The 18,449-nt window shown below is 45.0% G+C and overlaps 2 protein-coding genes across 2 annotated transcripts in view; both read left to right on the forward strand.

The window, feature by feature from the left end:
* The first annotated feature begins 2,329 nt into the window (after positions 1-2,329).
* On the forward strand, positions 2,330-7,877 carry LOC102890979 (zinc finger protein 416). The gene is made up of 2 exons (XM_006915960.3): positions 2,330-2,477; positions 5,732-7,877. The coding sequence occupies exons 1-2, from the start codon at positions 2,444-2,446 to the stop codon at positions 7,315-7,317; spliced, it is 1,620 nt and encodes a 539-aa protein (XP_006916022.2). The 5' UTR covers positions 2,330-2,443; the 3' UTR covers positions 7,318-7,877.
* A 3,369-nt stretch (positions 7,878-11,246) lies between these two features.
* ZNF550 (zinc finger protein 550) overlaps positions 11,247-18,449 on the forward strand; it is an 8,830-nt gene continuing 1,627 nt past the window's right edge. The window contains exons 1-4 of the mRNA XM_006915905.3: positions 11,247-11,434; positions 13,704-13,830; positions 15,987-16,082; positions 18,105-18,449. The exon at positions 18,105-18,449 is cut by the window's right edge and continues 1,627 nt beyond it. Of these exons, the coding sequence (XP_006915967.1) occupies positions 11,420-11,434; positions 13,704-13,830; positions 15,987-16,082; positions 18,105-18,449 (583 nt within the window). The 5' untranslated portion in view covers positions 11,247-11,419. The remainder of the gene's footprint in view (positions 11,435-13,703; positions 13,831-15,986; positions 16,083-18,104) is intronic.

Below are 18,449 nucleotides of genomic sequence, written 5' to 3' on the forward strand. Positions count from 1 at the left end.
AGGTTGGGAGCTCGTTGTAAATAGAGGAGGCACCATTTCTTTTCAAGTTTTTCAAAGTTGCCCTAAGTTAGAACAGATTGGAAAAGAGGATGATGATAACGCTGAGCACGGTGAGGTTGAGTCCTTGTCCAAGGTCACACAGCTGTAAGAGTCAGTACTGAGGACTGAGGCCCAGAGATAATGCTGTCATCCCAAGTCACCAGCCTCCAGGGCTGCAGAGGGGTACAGGGAGGCCTGAGCGTATGGAGCCCAGCGGTGGGTACACCCCTCTAATGACTTCCATGTTCCCCCAGATTCCCATGACTACGGAAGCGTTTATGGACTGTACCCAGGGGAGGGGAGGGGGTTCCAGCCTCTCAGTAATCTCCATTGCACCCTTCGTCTCTAGGATTGTGTGTCCTCGGACTCTCTGCCTGTCACTCTTCCAGTGCTTGGGCCTGGGGACCCTGAAGAAACCCTAAGCCCGAGGTCATAAATCGAGGCTGGAGGTTGTATGGAGTGGTTCCTATTGTTGGTAACCAATACCACGAGGTGTAAAAGATTGTTCCAGACACAGGTACCAGAATGTGCTGATGCTGGGAGGTGAGGCTGTGTGTTTTCAGGGACCTGTAGTTCTCCTTTCTCATGAGACAAAAAGGATAACTGAGAGCCGATGGGAAAGTGTCAGGCCTGGATTGGCTCCATGAGAAGTTGGCTGTCTCTTCTGAAGGTGAAGGGAGTAATGGGAGTTTTGGAGGGGGGTGATCTCGCCCAAGTCAGGCTCCCTGTGGCTGTAGCCTATAGTACTGAGTGTAGGTTTGGGGAGGCAATAGGAATAATAGGGAAGAGGTCACAGCAATACTTCAGGTGAGTGTCGGTGGTTGTACTGGTGTGGTGGCCATAGTGGTGGGAGAACTGGTTGGATCTGGATCAGTTTTCTAATTAGAGCCACCCAGAGTTTCAGATTTTAAAGATGAGAGAAAGGTAGGAGTCAGAGTTTTGGGGGTTAGCAGCTACAAGGATGGAAACCCCATTTACCAGAACAGGAAGGTTAAGTTTCATTGCAGAAATCAGTTTTGTTTTTACTACCTTAAGAGTCCGAGATATTTCAAAAAACAATTTGTGGAGAGCAATTAGTAGATGGCCACACAGGTCTAGAACTCTGAGGAGATGTTCTGTGTGGAGACATCCAGAAGGTGGTGGCTAATGTCTGTGCTGGGGTGCAGCAGAGGCTCATAATTAGTAGGGTATCCTGGTCTTTGTGCTAATAGTACTAGAAGCCCAGCAAGGAGAAGGTGGGGCTGTGACTGGGTCTCCTGCTTGGGTACCTGGTTGGTGGGGTGGGCATCACACACACAGGTGAGGGAGAGAAGTGGCTGTGGGAAGGTTATGGGCGAGTGGATGATCTGTCCATGGCTTTCATGGGAAATGTAGACAGAGGAATGCAGAGGCATGGGAATCATTGAGACAAGATGACATCGAGGCCCCTGTTATTGCTTATTCATGCTTTGGACTTACCAGGATTTTGTTGTGATCCTTGTTGGATCTGGGCTGTTTCATTCAGGCTGGTAGATTAGCACAGGAGCACAAGTGGTCATCTGGGAGAGTCACTGGGCCTGGGCTTGAGGACCTCTGGGGCTGGGCTTTGAATGGCGATTACATGCAGAGAGGAAGGCAGTGACTGGAGAGGGGACATCAAGTGCTGCACTAATGGTAGACGGCTGTGGGTCTCCGATATCTGATGTGGTTCTCAGTGGCTGCGATTGAAGCAAGGAGCAGAATTGGGCAGAAGGCCTTCAGAACAGATTTCATCCTCTCTGGCAGCAGGGACCAAGGGAAATCTGGGGTAGTACTGGATCCTGTTGGAATTTGTCAGGCACCCTCTGGGAGCCATGTGCTAAGTAACGTGGGGAGGACAGAGAGATGCCTGTGGTGTGGGCAGGAGGGTATAAGTGGTTGCTGGAGTGAAACCAAGAGAAAGATGTGGTAGAAAGAGTGATGTAGAACGTATGAACTGAAAGACGATGTCAAGCCATGAGGACATAAGAGTGAAGGGTGAGCCCATGTTTGGTTGTATCCGGAAGACTCCATCTATGGGATTCCAGAATTGCCTGACAAGAGGGTATATGCTCTAATGTCAGGCTCAGAGTTTAGATGGCTTCTCTGTGCCCATGTGCCTATTGTTGCTGTGAGCAGACACAGTGATCATGAAACCATGAGAAAAGCAGGTACCTGTGGCACCAGGTCCTGCGTACCTCCTGTAAGGTGGAGACATTGGGAGGAGGGTGAGCAGGAGATGAGTTCTGGGTGGATTAACTTGGGGTCCTAGGAGAGCAATTGATCATAGAATGATTTGTCCCAATTGTGGCAGGGCTGTGTGACCTTTGAAGATGTAGCCATTTTCTTCTCGCAAGAGGAATGGTGCCTTCTGGATGAGGCTCAGAGATGCCTGTACCATCATGTGATGCTGGAGAACTTGGCACTTATGGCCTCACTAGGTAAGGCCCTCCCATCCACCCATGTCCTGCTTTCTGTCCTTTTTTCCCCCAGAGGCAACTCTACCCTTTCCCCAGCCAGACCATGGGCTCTACTAACTTTCCCATTTTCTTGGCACATGTTCTTTGGGTGCCAGCACTGAGCTGTGGGGACTAACCTGAGTAGCCCTAAGGCCCTTTGCCCCAAGCCTGCAAGGATGGGTCTGGGGTTCAAGAGTCTGGCAGCCTAATGCATCTCACCTCTCCCTGGCAGGGTGACTGTATTAGATCCATGGCACCTTGTGTTTCAAGTTCTAAATGAATAAGTAGTTTTAATAATATTGATACTGTGTTTAATAATTGATACTGTGTTTAATAATATTAATATAGTGTCATAATGGAGGGGGCCAAAGCATTAGGGTTGCAGTAATCCACCAGAGGTATCCTTTAAGAATAGGCACCGTTGGCTTTAGAATGGAGAAGCAACTAGGACAAGCACCCCTTTATTAGATTTTTATATAATACATTTTAATCCTTGAAGGCCCTGTTTTAACTTCCATTAGGCCCTATTAACTATTTTAACTGGGTGGACTGTGGGATACCACTTTACTAAACCTATTTCAAAGACTTATGTTAATTTAAATTTATTATTCATCATGTTAGAGCACCTATGCCCAATATGGGATATTTTCAGATAATGGGTGTTATGACTTTGGGACATATAGGAAAGGCTATGTTCAAGTGAGGATAGCTATTTTTCTCTGTTTTATACTTAGTTACTTTCCCAAGAGTATAGGGGTACAGTGTGGAAAAGTAGTGGGATTCCCTAGGTATAATTTGAGCCTCAGTAATGATTACATTTATGAAATTTGGCCATTGATATCTTTTAGTAAATGTTAAAGTTTGTTTGTTTATGTTTAAACCACATTATTGAGGAATGATTGACATGTAAAAAGCTGTACATATTTCATGAATACAACTTGATAGGTATAGAGATAAGTATATACCCTTGTATGTATCACCACCATCAAGGCCATAAGCATATCCATCACCTCCCAAAGTTTCTTCCCATTATTATTGTTGTTGTTGTTGTTCTTGTTGTTGTTATTTTGTGTGTGTGTGTGCATGGTAGGAATACTTAAGATAAGGTGTACCCTCTTAGCAAATTTTGAGCATACATTACAGTGTCATTAGCTGTAGACACTGCTATGTAGGAGCTGTCCAGAATTTATTTATCTTGTTCACTGAAACTCTGTACCTTCAACCATTACTTGCCCATTTCCCCCTTCTCCCAGCCTCAGCAAACATCATTCTACTCTTTGCTGCTCTAAGTTTGACTGTTTCAAATTCCACATGTAAGTGAGATCATACAGTACTTGTCTTTCTATGTCTGCTCATTTCACTCAGCACAGTGCGCTAAGGTCTATCCATGTTGCCACAAATGGCAGGATTTCCTCCTTTCTCATGGCTGAATAATATTCCATTGTGTGTATAGCTCATATTTCCTTCATCCATTCTTCCCTCTATGGACATTAAGGTTTGTCATATCTTGGATATTATGTTAATGCTGCAGTGATCATGAGAGTTCTAATATGTCTTGGAGAGCCTGATTTAAATTCCTTTGGGTAAATACTCAGAAGTGGAATTGCTGGATCATATGGTAGTTCTATTTTTAATTTTTTGAGGAAACCCTATATTTTTTTCCATAGTGGCTGTACCAATTTAATTTCTACCAAAAGTGTACCAGGGTTACCTTTTCGCCACATCCTTGCCTATGTTTGTTATACCAGGGATAAGTCCAGTTGGTTATAGTGTATAATCCTTTTAATGTGCTGTTGAATTTGGTTTTCTAGTATTTTTGCTAAGGATTTTTTTTATCTATGTCTATCAGTAATTTTCTTGTGTTGAAGAGTTCTTATCTGGTTTTGATATGAGGGTAACGCTGGTCTTGTAAAATGAGTTTCGATGTGTTCCCTCCTGTTCAGTTTTTTAGAGGATTGGTGTTAAGTGTTTAATAGAATACACCAGTGAAGCTATTAAATCCTGGGCTTTTCCTTTTTGGAGGTTTACATTATTGATTCAGTGTCATTACTCATTATTGATCTGTTCAGGTTTTATGATTAAGTCTTGGTAGGTTATATGTTTCTAGGAATTTATTCATTTCTTATAGGTTTTGTTGGTGTGCAATTGTTCATAGTAGTCTCTTATGATCTTTGTATTTCTGTGGTATCAATTGAATGTTCTGTCTTTCATTTATAATTTTGAGTCTTCTCTTTTTTTTTTGTAGCCTAACTGAAGTTTTGTCATTTTTATCTTTTTCAAAAACACCTCTTAGTTTTGATTTTCTCTATTTTTCTATTCTCTAATTTATTTCCAGTTTGATCTTTATTTCTTTCCTTCTGCTAACATTGGGCTTAGTTTGTTTTTCTTTTTCTAGTTTCTTGAAGTGAGAAGGTAGGGTGTTTATTTAAGATCTTTTTTATTTTTATTTTTTATAAATATAGATATATATTTATATCTATAAATATATGGCTGGGAGAAGGGGGAAATGGGCAAGTAATGGTTGAAGGTACAGAGTTTCAGTGAACAAGATAAATAAATTCTGGACAGCTCCTACATAGCAGTGTCTACAGCTAATGACACTGTAATGTATGCTCAAAATTTGCTAAGAGGGTACACCTTATCTTAAGTATTCCTACCATGCACACACACACACAAAATAACAATATAGATAATTTTAATATAGATAATTTATACAAAATAAAAATAAAAAAGAACTGCTTTTGCTGGATCTCATAACTTTCACCATATTGTATTTCTGTTTTCATTTGCCTCAAGGTTTTTTTAAATTTCTCTTTTGATTTCATCTTTGATTCATTGGTTGTTTAAGAGCATGTTATTTAATTTCCACATATCTGTGAATTTTCCATTTCTTCTGTTTTTCATTGCTATTAGTGTCACATTTTGGTCAGAAAAGACACCTGACATGATTTCAGTTTTCTTAAGTTTGTTAAGACTTGTTTAGTAGCCTAGTATATGATCTATACCGGAGAATTTCACTCTTAAGTAGAGTGTGTATTCTGCTGCTATTTGATAGAATGTTCTGTATTTGTCTGTTAGGTCTATTTAGTCTATAATTTTGTTCAAGTGCACTGTCTCCCCAGCCATCAAGGTTTTTTAAGTTATCAAAACGTCATATTATATAGAAAGTTTAAAAGACATGATTAATATTCTGCCACCATATTCAGAATGATTCATCAACACTTTTCTTCTGTCAGTTTGTTGGCGTGCAACGGAGAATGAAGAGACACCTTCTGAGCAGAGTGTTTCTATAGAAGCTTTGTCACAGGTGAGGACTCCAAAGGCAGGTCCATCTACCCAGAAGACTCACCCCTATGAGAAGTGTGTCCCAATCCTGAAAGACATTTTGCACCTGGTGGATCTAACTGAGAAGACACCGTACTTGCTTGGGGCATGTGTAAACCTACACCAGTTTCAGAGGCATTTCAGTGCAGAGAAAAGAGACATAGATAGAGCATCGTTTGTAAAAAGCTGTATATTCCATGTTTCAGGGAATCCCTTCACCTGTAGGAAAGTTGGACAGGAGTTCCCAGTCACACTGGGCCTTCTTCAGCACCAGATCATTCCCAGTGGTGAGAAGCCAAACAAAATCTCCAAGTGGGGGGAGGCCTTTCACATTGGAAAATGTAATTACATGTTGCGCGAATGTGGGAAAGCTTCCAGCCACAAACACAATCTTGTTTTCCACCCAAGAGTATCCACTAGAAAAAGGGTTTATGAATCTAGCAAATATGGAAAAGGCTTCCACTCTAAGTACTCACTGGTTCAGCTCCAGAGAGTTCACACAGGAGAAAGGCCTTATGAGTGCAGTGAATGTGGGAAATCTTTTAGGCAAAGAGCCACCCTCGTTATACACCAGAGAGTTCACACTGGAGAAAGGCCTTATAAGTGTGGTGAATGTGGGAAATCCTTTAGTCAATGCTCCAACCTTATTGAACACTGCAGAATTCATAGTGGAGAAAGACCTTATGAGTGTGAGGCGTGTGGGAAGGCCTTTGGGTGCAAATCCAATCTTGTTCGGCACCAAAGAACTCACACTGGAGAAAAGCCTTATGAGTGCAATGAATGTGGGAAATTCTTTAGACAAAGCTTCACCCTTGTTCAACATCGGAGAATTCACACTGCGGCAAAGCCTTATGAGTGTGTCCAGTGTGGGAAATCCTTTAACCAAAGAGCCACTCTCATTAGACACCAGAGAGTTCACACTAGTGAAAGGCTTTATGAGTGCAGGGAATGTGGAAAAGCCTTTGGATCCAAATCCAAACTTGATCGGCACAACAGAAGTCACACTGGAGAAAGGCCTTATGAGTGCCTTGAATGTGGGAAATCTTTCAGACAAAGCTACAGCCTTGTTGAACACCAGCGAATTCACAGTAGAGCAAGGCCTTTTGAGTGTGACCAGTGTGGGAAGTCCTTTAGCAGAAGAGCCATCTTCACGAAACACCAGAGAATTCACACTGGAGAAAGGCCATATAAGTGTAGTGAATGTGGGAAGTCCTTTAGTCGAAGCACCAGCCTTATTCAGCACTGCAGTATTCACACTGGAGCAAGGCCTTATGAGTGTGGCCAGTGTGGGAAGTCCTTTAGGCAAAAGTCTGTTCTCATTCAACATCAGGTGGTTCATACTGGAGAAAGGCCTTATGAATGCAGCAGATGTGACAAATCTTTTAGCCAACGCTCCAGCCTCAATCTCCACCGAAAATTCCACACAATGGAGAGGCCCCAGCCCCATGGACAAAGGAAATACAGGAAACCCTTCACTTCAACATCTAACATTGTTTAGCACCAGAAGTTCCACAACTGAGAAGGGCCTTGGACCTGAAGAATATGTGCTGTTTCCTTGTTCACTATAATGACACAAAATAGACATCTTTTATGAGGGAGCCATCTGCCTGAAGTTGAACCTCATACTTCCAAATATCCAGAAAGGTGAAATTCCTCATAAGTTCCAGGCATGTGTGAGGCTTACTGGAGCTGCATTGCACATTCTGAATTCCCCAAGGCCGTTGCCAGAGTTACACCACTGCCAGTTTGTCTGGTTGAAGCCGTCTCACCTCTATGACTTTGCACTGCATTTCATTGGTCACCCTGATTTACCTAAGGCAAGGTAGATATCTGTGCTCACTTCTATTCCCTGGAGGAAATCTTGAGCAATATGTGCCCTTACAGCAATTTCCTTTTTCTGATTGAGTATGAATCTGACCCAGTTTGGATTAAGAGTGGTTCTGCTGGAGGCTTGCAGGGAAGGTTACTTATTCACAGAAACTGTTGGTCTCTCATGACACTTGTAGTTGATTTTTCCACCTTCCACATCACCAACCAATAACTGTCTGCCTCCCATTGCTCTGTTTTGTGCAATAATAAAGGTCTTATTATTGAATCTACCTTTAATCTTGGTGGTTCTATTTACTGGAATTGGGCGTGGTTTGTATGAAGTAATGGACTGCTTTTGTGGGCCCTCTACACATGCACCTCAGCAGGGACCAGTATAATGACAGAGTAGTTCTCATTCCAATTTTGGCCTAATTTGCATGGCTGCCCAGGACCCAGGAACCAATGCAATGCTTTCTGGTCCTCCAGATAGTCCTCCACATTTTTTGAGACGATAGGTCACCCCAAGGAGGGGTCACTTGTTTGGGCACGCTCCAGTGCCTTTGGGAACAGCATAAATTTGTTCTTGTTTTCAGAGAGTGTCATATAACGTCCCACACTGTTGAGAGGAAGCTTTTCACCAGGTCCTACAAAGAAGCCAAGTGTCCTGATGTTCATAATTCTGTAGACTGGTGTCACTCCTCAGACTCTGGAGGGCCAGATTTCAATCATAATTAGTAGTACTGAAATCCTGGGTGTGATTAATAGGCAGTGGAGGAGCCTGCAGGAAATGAGATGGAACGTGCCTCTTCTAAAAGCACATCCACGAATCTTCCAATGCCTATGACTGTGAGGAACCACAGGACTTCCTAGCTGTGTGTGCATCTCCCGTACCTCAGGTACATTGCTGTAAAGGCAGGGAAATGAGGGCAGAGAATAGAGATCCTGTTGTCCAGGGATGTGGCTTTTGCGATCCAACCAGTGTTGTCCCATATCCATTGCTTGACAATATTTCCTGCATGGATTCAGGGCTGCCATTCCCCAGGAATAAGGAAAAATAGAGTGGAATTGGCTTGTTAAAACTTCTGGTTGCTAAAAACAAGTGGGAGATCCAGATTTTTTATTTTGAACTATTTTTTAAAAACTAAAAGGCATAATTGGTATGCAATAACAGGTATTTAAGGAGTACAATTTGAAAATTTTTGTCGGACATATAAGCGCATAAAACAATCATAATCATATTGAACATAGCCACAATTTACCTTGAACCTTTTTATAATCTCTCCTTGTCCTTTCCAGGCCTCTAGGAATCCACTGATTTGCTTTCTTTAACAGAAGATTAGTTTGCATTGTCTAGAATTTTATATGAATTGAATCATAAAGTGTTTTCTGATATTTTTCACACTGCATAATTATTTTGAGATACATCAATATTGCTTATGTGAATAGTTCTTTCTTTTTATTGTTGAGTAGTATTCTCTATGGATATTCCATTCATAGAATATGAATTTTTTAATGTATATTTCTGTTAATGGACAGTTGGGTTGTTTCCAGTTTGGTGCTGTTAGAAATAAAGCTGCAATGAACATAGGCATACAATTCTTTATGTGAATATATGTTTTATTTATCCTGTGCCAATACTTAAAAGTATGTAAATGTTTCAATATTTAAGAAACTGACAACTAACTGTAATCTAAACTGGTTCTACCCATCTATGTTCTCACATATCCATGTCATAATATTAATCATAATGAATAGTGGTAATATACATTTTCTTGTAGGCCATATTCAGGGGAAAAAAAGGACATTTCTTCCCCTTGAAATTATTACCTACTATACTGTGCATTTCTCTGTTTCCCACATTCTCATTTATTCATTATGCTCTTCTTCAATCAGATTCTCAAAGGCATTCCCTTGTGCTGTGTCTTCCTGGCCTTTGTGTCTTTAAAAATACCATTATGATATTTGACCTTGTCTATACTATATCTGATTGCAGAGGCAGCTGAAGCCATCAAATGAATGGATTAGCTTCACTGCAATGTTGTGGTCCCTCCCCTGTAGTAGTCCTTCAGGCTACTCAGCCAGCCAGTGTCTGTGTCCAGGCCCAGCACAGATCCTGAGTCTGTTCCAAATGCTCCCCCATTTCCTCAATCCAGCATCTCCACTTGAATGCCTCAAACACACCTTGAGTTCATCGTAACAGAATTCCACCATCTTGCCTACTACTCCCAATTTCAGTGAATAGTCTTGCCATCCAAATAAGTTTGAAATCCAGATTCAGTCTATGGCTGTAATATTCCCCATGCAATGCTAAAAAATTGTGACTGTATAACATAAGCCCAGTCTGATATCTGGGTGTTTCTCTTTAGCGATTAGGTCCTAATGTTAGTGGTTTTTTTTTTTAATGCCATACCAATTTGCCATGCATCTTTTATCTGTTGTGTCAGCGTGTAATGATGACCATTGGGTGTTTGATTATGAGCTGCTGAAACTTCGTATCTTACTTCTACTGCTACTTCTTTATGTATTAGCTAGAAATCCTCTATAAAGAATATTCCATAACCTATTGTTACCTCAAAATACAGTCTATTCAGAAAAGAGAGGAAACAACTTGATACCATCACTCTACTTAGCAATTTTCAGAATAACTATATGGATCACTGACAGCATCCTCAAACAAAAACTAAATGTTTATTTCTGGGATAAGATGCTCCCTTTGCACACAGGCTCAGACTGTGATCATCACAGCCACTGTCATAGGAAAAAAACATTTGGTAAAGGGCTCTTCTTTTCAGAGAAGTCTAAGACTTTAAAATGAATTATATCTATCTTAGTCCATTCAGGCTTCTATAAAAAAAAAAAAATACCCTAGACTGGATGGCTTATAAACAACAGAAATTTACTTCTCACAGTTCTGGAGGCTGGAAGTTCAAGATCAAGGCATCAGATTCAGTGTCTGGTAAGAGCCCTCTTCCTGGTTCACAGAGAGCCTTCTTCTTGCTTGTCCTCACCTGGAGGAAAGAGCAAGGGAACTTCCTGGAGCCTCTTTTATAAAGACACCACACCCCACTCAGGGGGCCAAATGGGATGATTGCCCAGGGATGGGGCTCAACCAAGCAGGAGGAGAGCCCCTCTAGAGAGCGAGTGCCATTATTGGGAGTCAGGAGGAGTACACAAGCAAATGGCATGAGGGGATTTCATCCATACGTTGGAATGTCAGCAGGTGAAGGGGAGCACAAGAAAGGAAACTTATGTCAGGGGCCAGCCTGATCACACCGATGCACCAGGTCACCTGGGTGTGATGCTCACAGCCTGTTCATGGGGATGTTGAGGCAGCAGGAAAATGTGAAGTTTTAAAAATTTACAATACTTGCTCCGTTAGGAGCATCTGAAATAACAGGAGGCAGAAACACATAACCCTTCTTCTTTTGGAGTATCCGAAGCCTTGGAGCCTCTGCACTGCCCTTCCCAGCGTTCCTTTCTGGCCCTAGGCTCCCAGAAGGGGAGAAGCATCTCTCGCCTGGACGAATGCAAGAAAAAACGACATTACCCAGAAGGCTGTGCTCTGCGCGGGATGATGACGACACAGAAAGGGGGCGTTGCCCACTCGCGTTGATAGGAGTGGGACTTCCGGTGTCTCTAGGGTGGACGACCGTTGGTGGCGTTGCTGGTCTGAGGGGTCGGGTCCGGGTCAGAACTGCAAGGCAGCCCTGCCTGCACCTTCGTGGGACCTGGGGGGAGGGTCGGCTGAGCCCGGGTGACGCCCGGTGCCCCCACGTGTACCAGCCGCGCCGATGGAGCCGGCGGAGGTGAGTGGACGGTGCCCCAGACCCCTCGCCTGTTCTGGACGGCGGTGTCTGGTGACTTCTTGCCCCATCCCAGCGGCGGTGTCTCGAAGCCCCGGAATGGGGTTACTCTCGGCTCCGAGTCGGCATCCAGGTCGGGCTACATGGGGTCCGGTCCTGTTTCTGCCCCCAAGTGGATGCTGCGTGGCAGGAAAGACGTTGGTTTTAGAATTCCCCTGACCCTTGACCCCACGCCGCGTGCTTGGGACGACCTCGCGGTGGGTTCCGACTGTGCCCTTTCCCCAACTGCCTCAGCTTCTGTTTTCTCGGGTATAGAATAGGAACATTGACAGTTTCTCGTCCTGGGTTGAAGGAACTAGAAAGGATACGTAGGTGATGTGTGCTCAGTGTCCAACACCAGCCAGGGAGCACCGCTCTGGGAGCTGTTGCCACAGAGATGCCTCTTGGGTCTGTGTGGATGTTAGAGGCTCGCTCCAGCAGAAGGCCTCTACCATCTACAAAGTTAAGAACTGCGGTGGGGAGAGGCAGGAGTAGCGTTTCGGGGATTGTTGCTATGTTAGGGTAGAAAAGGTGACAGGCAGGCTGGGAGTCAAGAAAGCCAAGGAATTTATCTTCTAGTTTACAGCAAGTGGATCTGGTTTCCTACTGACGCTAGTGAATCTGTTTTCCTGTTTAAGACATTCAGTTTAATTTGAAAAGTGACTCCATTCAGACAGTAATGATAGTGTACAGGAGTGCGATGTCTCTTTGGATACAAATGCATAAGAGGGCCACGGGTAATTTTCACAGTCACCCAGAGTGCCCACATCATACCTCTTATCACTTTCAGGAATTGTCTTGCTTGTTAATTTCTCATCAAAGTGGCTCCCTCCCTCACTTAATTTCAGACTCACTCCAGTGTGTCTTCCTGAAAGAGGCCTTCCCTGTTGCCCCATCTAAAGTAGACTGTAATCTCTTTAGTCTCCTCACTCTATTTTCTTGTCTTTGAAATTTTTAGGGCCCTCCGACATTGTCTTGTTCATTTATTTAGTTGCTTGTTTAGAATCTGTTTCCAGCCCTGGAACTGAGTGCCTGTTGCTGCTCTATACCAAGACCTGGAATGGCCTGGGCTAGTAAGAGGTACTCATTAATGAATGACTGGGTCTCCCCTTCTTATGATAAATACAAACTCCCCACTGTAGTGGGGAGGGCTCCCGGATTTGCCCCCATGACAGCTTCTGTGCTCCTTCCCTTCTGTTCTTCCCTTGCACACAGCACCTAGCCAGGTGGTCCTGACCTTGCCAAACTCCTGCCCATTTTGCAGCCTTTGCTCTTCCCTTTGTCTGGAGCCCTGTCTCCAGATCCCTGTGGGGTTTTCTCTCCGAACTCTTCCTGTGCATCAGTCACCTCTCAAGATGTTCTTTTCCTAGCTGTTTTAGTTTTAGCTAAGGTACCCTGACCCATACCTGCCCATGTTTTAGTAACTCTGTGCCATCTTTTGATGGATGGTCAGATCCCGCCTCTGTTCCTTAATCGTGAGATTGTGGGTGACTCTTTAGATCTGCCTGAGCCCCAGGCCACTGACCGTGACACAATGGTGATGATTGCATTTACCTTGTGGGCTGTGGGGGAATTAGTAAAAGTCACAAAATACTCTGGACACATCCCCAAAGTCACAGAATACTCTGGACACATCCCCATTCCAGGCATCCCCATGTGTTCGGGTGAATGTCTCCTCCGTAGTTCTCAGAACTGCCCAGTGAAGTGGGAATGACTACTACAATGGTGCAGAATCGAGGCTTAGAGAGGTGGTGTGATGTCCTCCCCACATTCACACAGATGGCAAGAGTCAGAGTCGGGAGCCTTGATTAAAAAATATCAGGAATCTGGCCTTGGAGCTAGGGACAGTCCCTTGCCCCTGTGTGTGAAGCTGTTAGGCAGGAGCAGGCGGACAGCAAGGACCAGGAAGCTCAGCTACTGCTGTTTCCAGTATTGGAATTGTTATCATGATTGTCCCCTCTCACCCGCCAATCCTCCGATGTCCCAGAGCACTTGCCTTCTGCCCCACAGCCCTCATGGGACTGCCATTGTCTGTGTGAATTCCAGTGACTTCTCCAGGGAGGTTTTTCTGTGTCTAATGGCCACATCCTCCTTTTAGCCCCGCACAGAGCTCAGCCCCTGAGAGGCCTTGGTGATTCAGGCCTGGGTCTCTGCATTTTCAGCAGTGACTGAGTGGCAGCTTCTGATTCCATCCAAGTGCACAAGGCCAATACTGCTACCTCTGACTTTCCAGGTGTTGGTGACCTTCAAGGACGTGGCTGTGACCTTCACTCAAGAAGAGTGGGGACAGCTTGACTTGGATCAGAGGACCCTGTACTGGGAGGTGATGCTGGAGACCTGCAGATTCTTGGTCTCACTGGGTAAGTGCTCACTTCTCACCCCCTGGGGACTCTGACCTCAACCTTCTTGATTTCTCACTAGTCAGAGAGGTCACAGAAGTCACATTCCCACTTCCCCACACTCTTCACAGTTTTCTGGTCCCTTCTCCTCTTATCTCATCTCCTTGTGTCTGCATCAGGAATCACTGGGGTAGAAACAATGTCCTTCTAAACACACACCCTCCCCCCAGTGCCCAGCACACTCAGGACTCAGTCTGAGGCTCATATTCCAGACTCCACAGGAGGGGAGCTTACTGGTCCAGCCTGGTTGGGTCAAGTGTCCCCAGAGCCCAGTTAGCAGGGCCATGGGTGATTGGCTATTCTCAGAAGTGAGGGTGAGTCAGGCAGACCCTACATGGCATTTGTCATCATTGCCACCCAGGGATCTTCCTAAACAACACGATCTCAATAAAAAGGCTCCTGGTGTCTACGTGTTTCCTGAGGCCTGGGCCACAGTCCTCCACTGGGACAGGAGATGATTTAGCAGGTGCACAATGCCATGAAATGCCGTGGGTGGACACCCTGAGCAAGCCAGTCCTTTTACCTTCTCTGTCTCAGATCAGTACTGAGCCTCTTATGTTCTCTAATTGTGGTTTGTGTCTCTTTTAAACAGCCTTCAACTCACTGCCCTGAGCTGTCTCCATGAGCTCGCTGGGACTTAATGGCATTATTTTGATTTCATTGTTATGTTTTGGTGATAACCTTCCATTTTGGGGAATGAAATTGACTTTTCTCATTTACCAGAGCAAAACAGCATTCCTTTTTAGAATAAAATATTTAAGAACAGTAAAAAGTGGGTTAATTTAAAGAAAAACCATCTGTTATGATGGCATACTGTGTGTGCTTTGCAGACCCACCACTCCTGAGTTCAGCTAGGAAGATAGTCATCAGTTCTTAGATGAATTGTGATAAGTTATAAAAAGAAAAATAAGAGGAATTTAGGAGTATATAACCAGGGAGTCATAACCTAACATGCACATGTCAAAAAAGGCATCTGAGGAAGTGACATTGGAGCTGAGACTTGAAGGCTAAAAACTACCCAGGGCAGGGAGGTGGGGGCGGGCGTGGAGGTTTGGGGTTCCAGGTGGGGGAACCAGCATGAGTGTGAGGTGAGAGTGAGCTCAGCTCCTGGCAGAGCCAAAGGAATGTCTGATTCACCTTTTCTACTGATTCACCTCCCTGAGCTTGGTGCCAGGCACGGAACACACATCAGGGACTATTACCAAGACCTGTCTAGATGCATCTTAGACTGAGATTTCAGTGGGTCCTAGTGCCTCGGTCATTGGTACCTCCCATCTCTGTTGAGATGTATTTGGCTGTGTGTAACTGAAAGACCAGCTCAAAATGGCTTCCTTCTGAAGGAAATTTGCCACGTCACCTAATGAGGAGCCCCAGGTTGGGGGATCCAGGCACATGGTTATGTTGTCAGTGGCGTGAGGTTCTCTGCTGCTCTCCATGTACCAGGCAACTTGTGGGGATGCAGGAGGCTGCAGGACAGGCAGCAGGCGCCCTTGTGGAGCCTCTGCACCCCCCGCCACTGGAATGAAGACTTCCTCTTCAGGATGAGAATCTAGCTCTGGTTCCTTGCCTTCTCTACATCACTGATGATCCAGGATGCCATTTGCCCGTTTTTTTACTGGCAGTTTTCAGGCCTGTCTGGGCACCTGAATCCTCTAGGGAGATTTCACAAACTCTGATGCCCAGGCCTCACCCCCAAGAGATTTTGTTTCTTTTGTTTTGAGATTGGAAGCAGGCTTTCCTAGGTGATTCTGAAGCACAGAGTATCTGAGAACCAGTGGCTTAGATTAATTACAAATACTTCTGGAAGGATGCGCTAACCTCCCATATACTGTGGCTGTGTGTGAAAATAGTGTGTGCCTGGACAGGGCTGGCTTCGGCCAGAGAAGTTCAGGGGCAGTGGTGTTGTGTAGACAGACAGCACCACCCTCCATAGCAGTTACAGCCCAAGAGTGTGATTTATGTCCTTGGTGTCCAGGTTACACGTCAGTATTTTCTTTACCTTAGGAGCAGCTTTTTTTTTTTACAATTTTGCCTCTGTCATGAAGGCCCAGACAGGATAGAGAGGTTTCATTCTTCTCAGTAAAACACCCATGTCTGGTATCTTTCTCCGTCAACAGGGCATCCAGTTCCCAGGCCAGAGCTGATCCACCCGCTGGAGCACAGGCAAGAGCTGTGGATGGCGAAGAGAGGCTTCTCACGTAGCACCTGTCCAGGTAGGAGCCAACAGGCAGTCAAGTGGGATCATGGTTGTCTTCAGAATGTGAGGGGACTCCTGCCTCTGAACTTCTGTGTGCAACTCTTTGTGACCTCCTGCAGATTCTCATTGTTGCTGTCTTGCATCAGGATTTTGTGTGCTTTAGCAGTCAGCTCTGAACCACACCCATATTTAGAGACCCAGGTGCCTTCCAATGTTAGTATGTAGCTGTGAAGTTACTGCAGCACAACCCAGTTGGTGGAGGGAAAACAAGAGGGGACAAAGAGAAGTTACAGTCTTTTGCACACATACTTCACATCCACATGTTCTATTGACATGATCTAGGTATTTGGCCACATCTGGGTGCTCAGGACCAGGGAATGTGGGTTACCTGTGCACTTGGGAAGAAGAGCCAGTGGGCTGGGTTTATGCCATCTCAGCCTGCCCTCAGACAGTGAGCGATGACAGTCCCTGTATGATTGGGTGGTTTGAGGTTGTAATGAGATGTTAACACAGAGCCTGGCCTGCAGAAAGGCACGACAAAAGTTGGTCTTATTGTAGCCGTGTAATTATGTTCATTGTAATGAGTGATAGTGACCCCCACCTCTCTTTCTGGGCTCAGGGGAAAGGAGCCTTTCTTCCTCCCAGAAGTTTTGTCTCTACCATATATTCTCTATATTTCACTCGTTCCTGCCTTCTCCACGCATCATCCATCCCCATTTGCCCGTCAAACACTCATAAGCAGCCCTTCGCATTATAACCCCCTGCTCTGCTTGCCCTGAGAGACAGACACCACAGGGATGTCTGGTTCACATCTGTGCTGCTGATTGTGTCTGGGGTCACCCACACTGAGGCTCAGTCTTTCCTCTCTATAGTCCTTTAGGCTGCTCAGCCAGCCTATGAGTGCCCTATGTTTTAAATGCCTCCCCTATCTCCACTTAGAGGAGGAGCTTTAGAGGCTCATCATGCCTTAGAAGACACTTGCGATCACGCTCACTCCTCCCCACTCCCAGTTCAGAGAAGCTCCAGCTATCCAGGCAGGTGAGAACACTGGAAGCACCTCAGCATCTCCATCTCTATCAGACCTCACAGCCACCCGTCCCCAGTCCTGCCCATCTGAGATTAGCTATGTCTCCTGAATTCATCACCTTCACTACCTTCATCCATAGTCTTTTGCCTAGAAGATGCCAGATACTCGTACCAGGTATCCCCCATCTGCTCTGTGCCTCTGGCCAGCTCATTTTCCTGCATCAGCTCCTGCATCCACTCAGACAGGTTCCAAATCCTCCCCAATTCCTTGGTTGCTGATATCATAGCACGTAATCAATGTCATGTTAAAATAAAGAGTACATGCTTCTGTTTTCTGCTTCTGAACCTTTAAAGGCTCATCTGTGTCTGCCCTACACTTGTGCCTTCCCTTCTTGTCTGTGCGGACCATGTCTTATCTCTGATAATGGCCAGTTTATCCTGCAGAGCCTATATCGTACCTGTGCTTTCTCAGGGAACTCACTTCTTCACTTGTTTTCTGCCTGGTCTGTGTCTTCATCCTCTCTACTCAACATACAACCGTGCTCAAGGTGTGTACACTTGTGGAAAAATAAACACAAATGCTTTTCGATCTGTAAAGGCTCACTACTAGTGTGCACTCTACTTACAAAGCCAAGTTCCTCAAAGGTGTGTCATTTCTGGAAAAGGTGTATACACTTGACTTCCATACCTGTTTGTTTAAAATCTCCTTAATTATTTTATATTGGAATTATACAGCGATGTGCACAGATCTTAAGGGTTCAGCTTAAATTTTTTACACCTGTATAACTGAAGTGTCTTCTACCCAAGTCAAAATTTAGACTATTTCCAGGACTTTGGCAGGTTCCTGATGCCCAGTCCTTGCCAATAGCTCCTCCTACAGTGCTAACCACTATTTATACTCTGTTTCGATGGATTGTTTTATTGTTTTTTTTTTTTCAAGGTGTGCGCGAGTGTGTGCGCACGCACCTCGAACACCAGAAATTAATTTTTTTACATCCTGGATTCTCTTCAGGTGACGGAGCAAAACTTCAGACCAGGGAGCCAAGCATTTCTCATCTGGTTTTGTGCGAGGGAGCCTTTCTCCAGGGAAGCCTGACTCAGGGATCTTCAAGGGACTTTGGGTGGGGGCGAGCCAGTGACTGGGAAGGGCTTTTGGAAACAAGGCCAGAGACGGACCCCCACAAGGGCACCCATCCTGGGAAAATGAGCCTTGAAGATAACGGCTTGGGGACAGATGATAGTCTGCACTCCAGGCTGCCATGGGGAGAGGCTGCCCATGAACATGACCTTCAGGGACCAGGGAAAGGCCCCACGATTGATGCAGGGAGTAACCTCTACAAATGCAAGCATTGTGGGA

This window comes from Pteropus alecto, unplaced genomic scaffold (genome assembly GCF_000325575.1).
Source record: "Pteropus alecto unplaced genomic scaffold, ASM32557v1 scaffold326, whole genome shotgun sequence".
In the NCBI taxonomy this organism is placed as follows: Eukaryota; Metazoa; Chordata; class Mammalia; order Chiroptera; family Pteropodidae; genus Pteropus; species Pteropus alecto.

Bases quoted from the DNA above. Each gene is read 5' to 3' on its own strand.
- LOC102890979 (XM_006915960.3), top strand. From the start codon at position 2,444: ATGCTGGAGAACTTGGCACTTATGGCCTCACTAG. The intron at 2,478-5,731 runs GTAAGGCCCTCC...TTCTTCTGTCAG, and splicing joins GGCACTTATGGCCTCACTAG to TTTGTTGGCGTGCAACGGAG.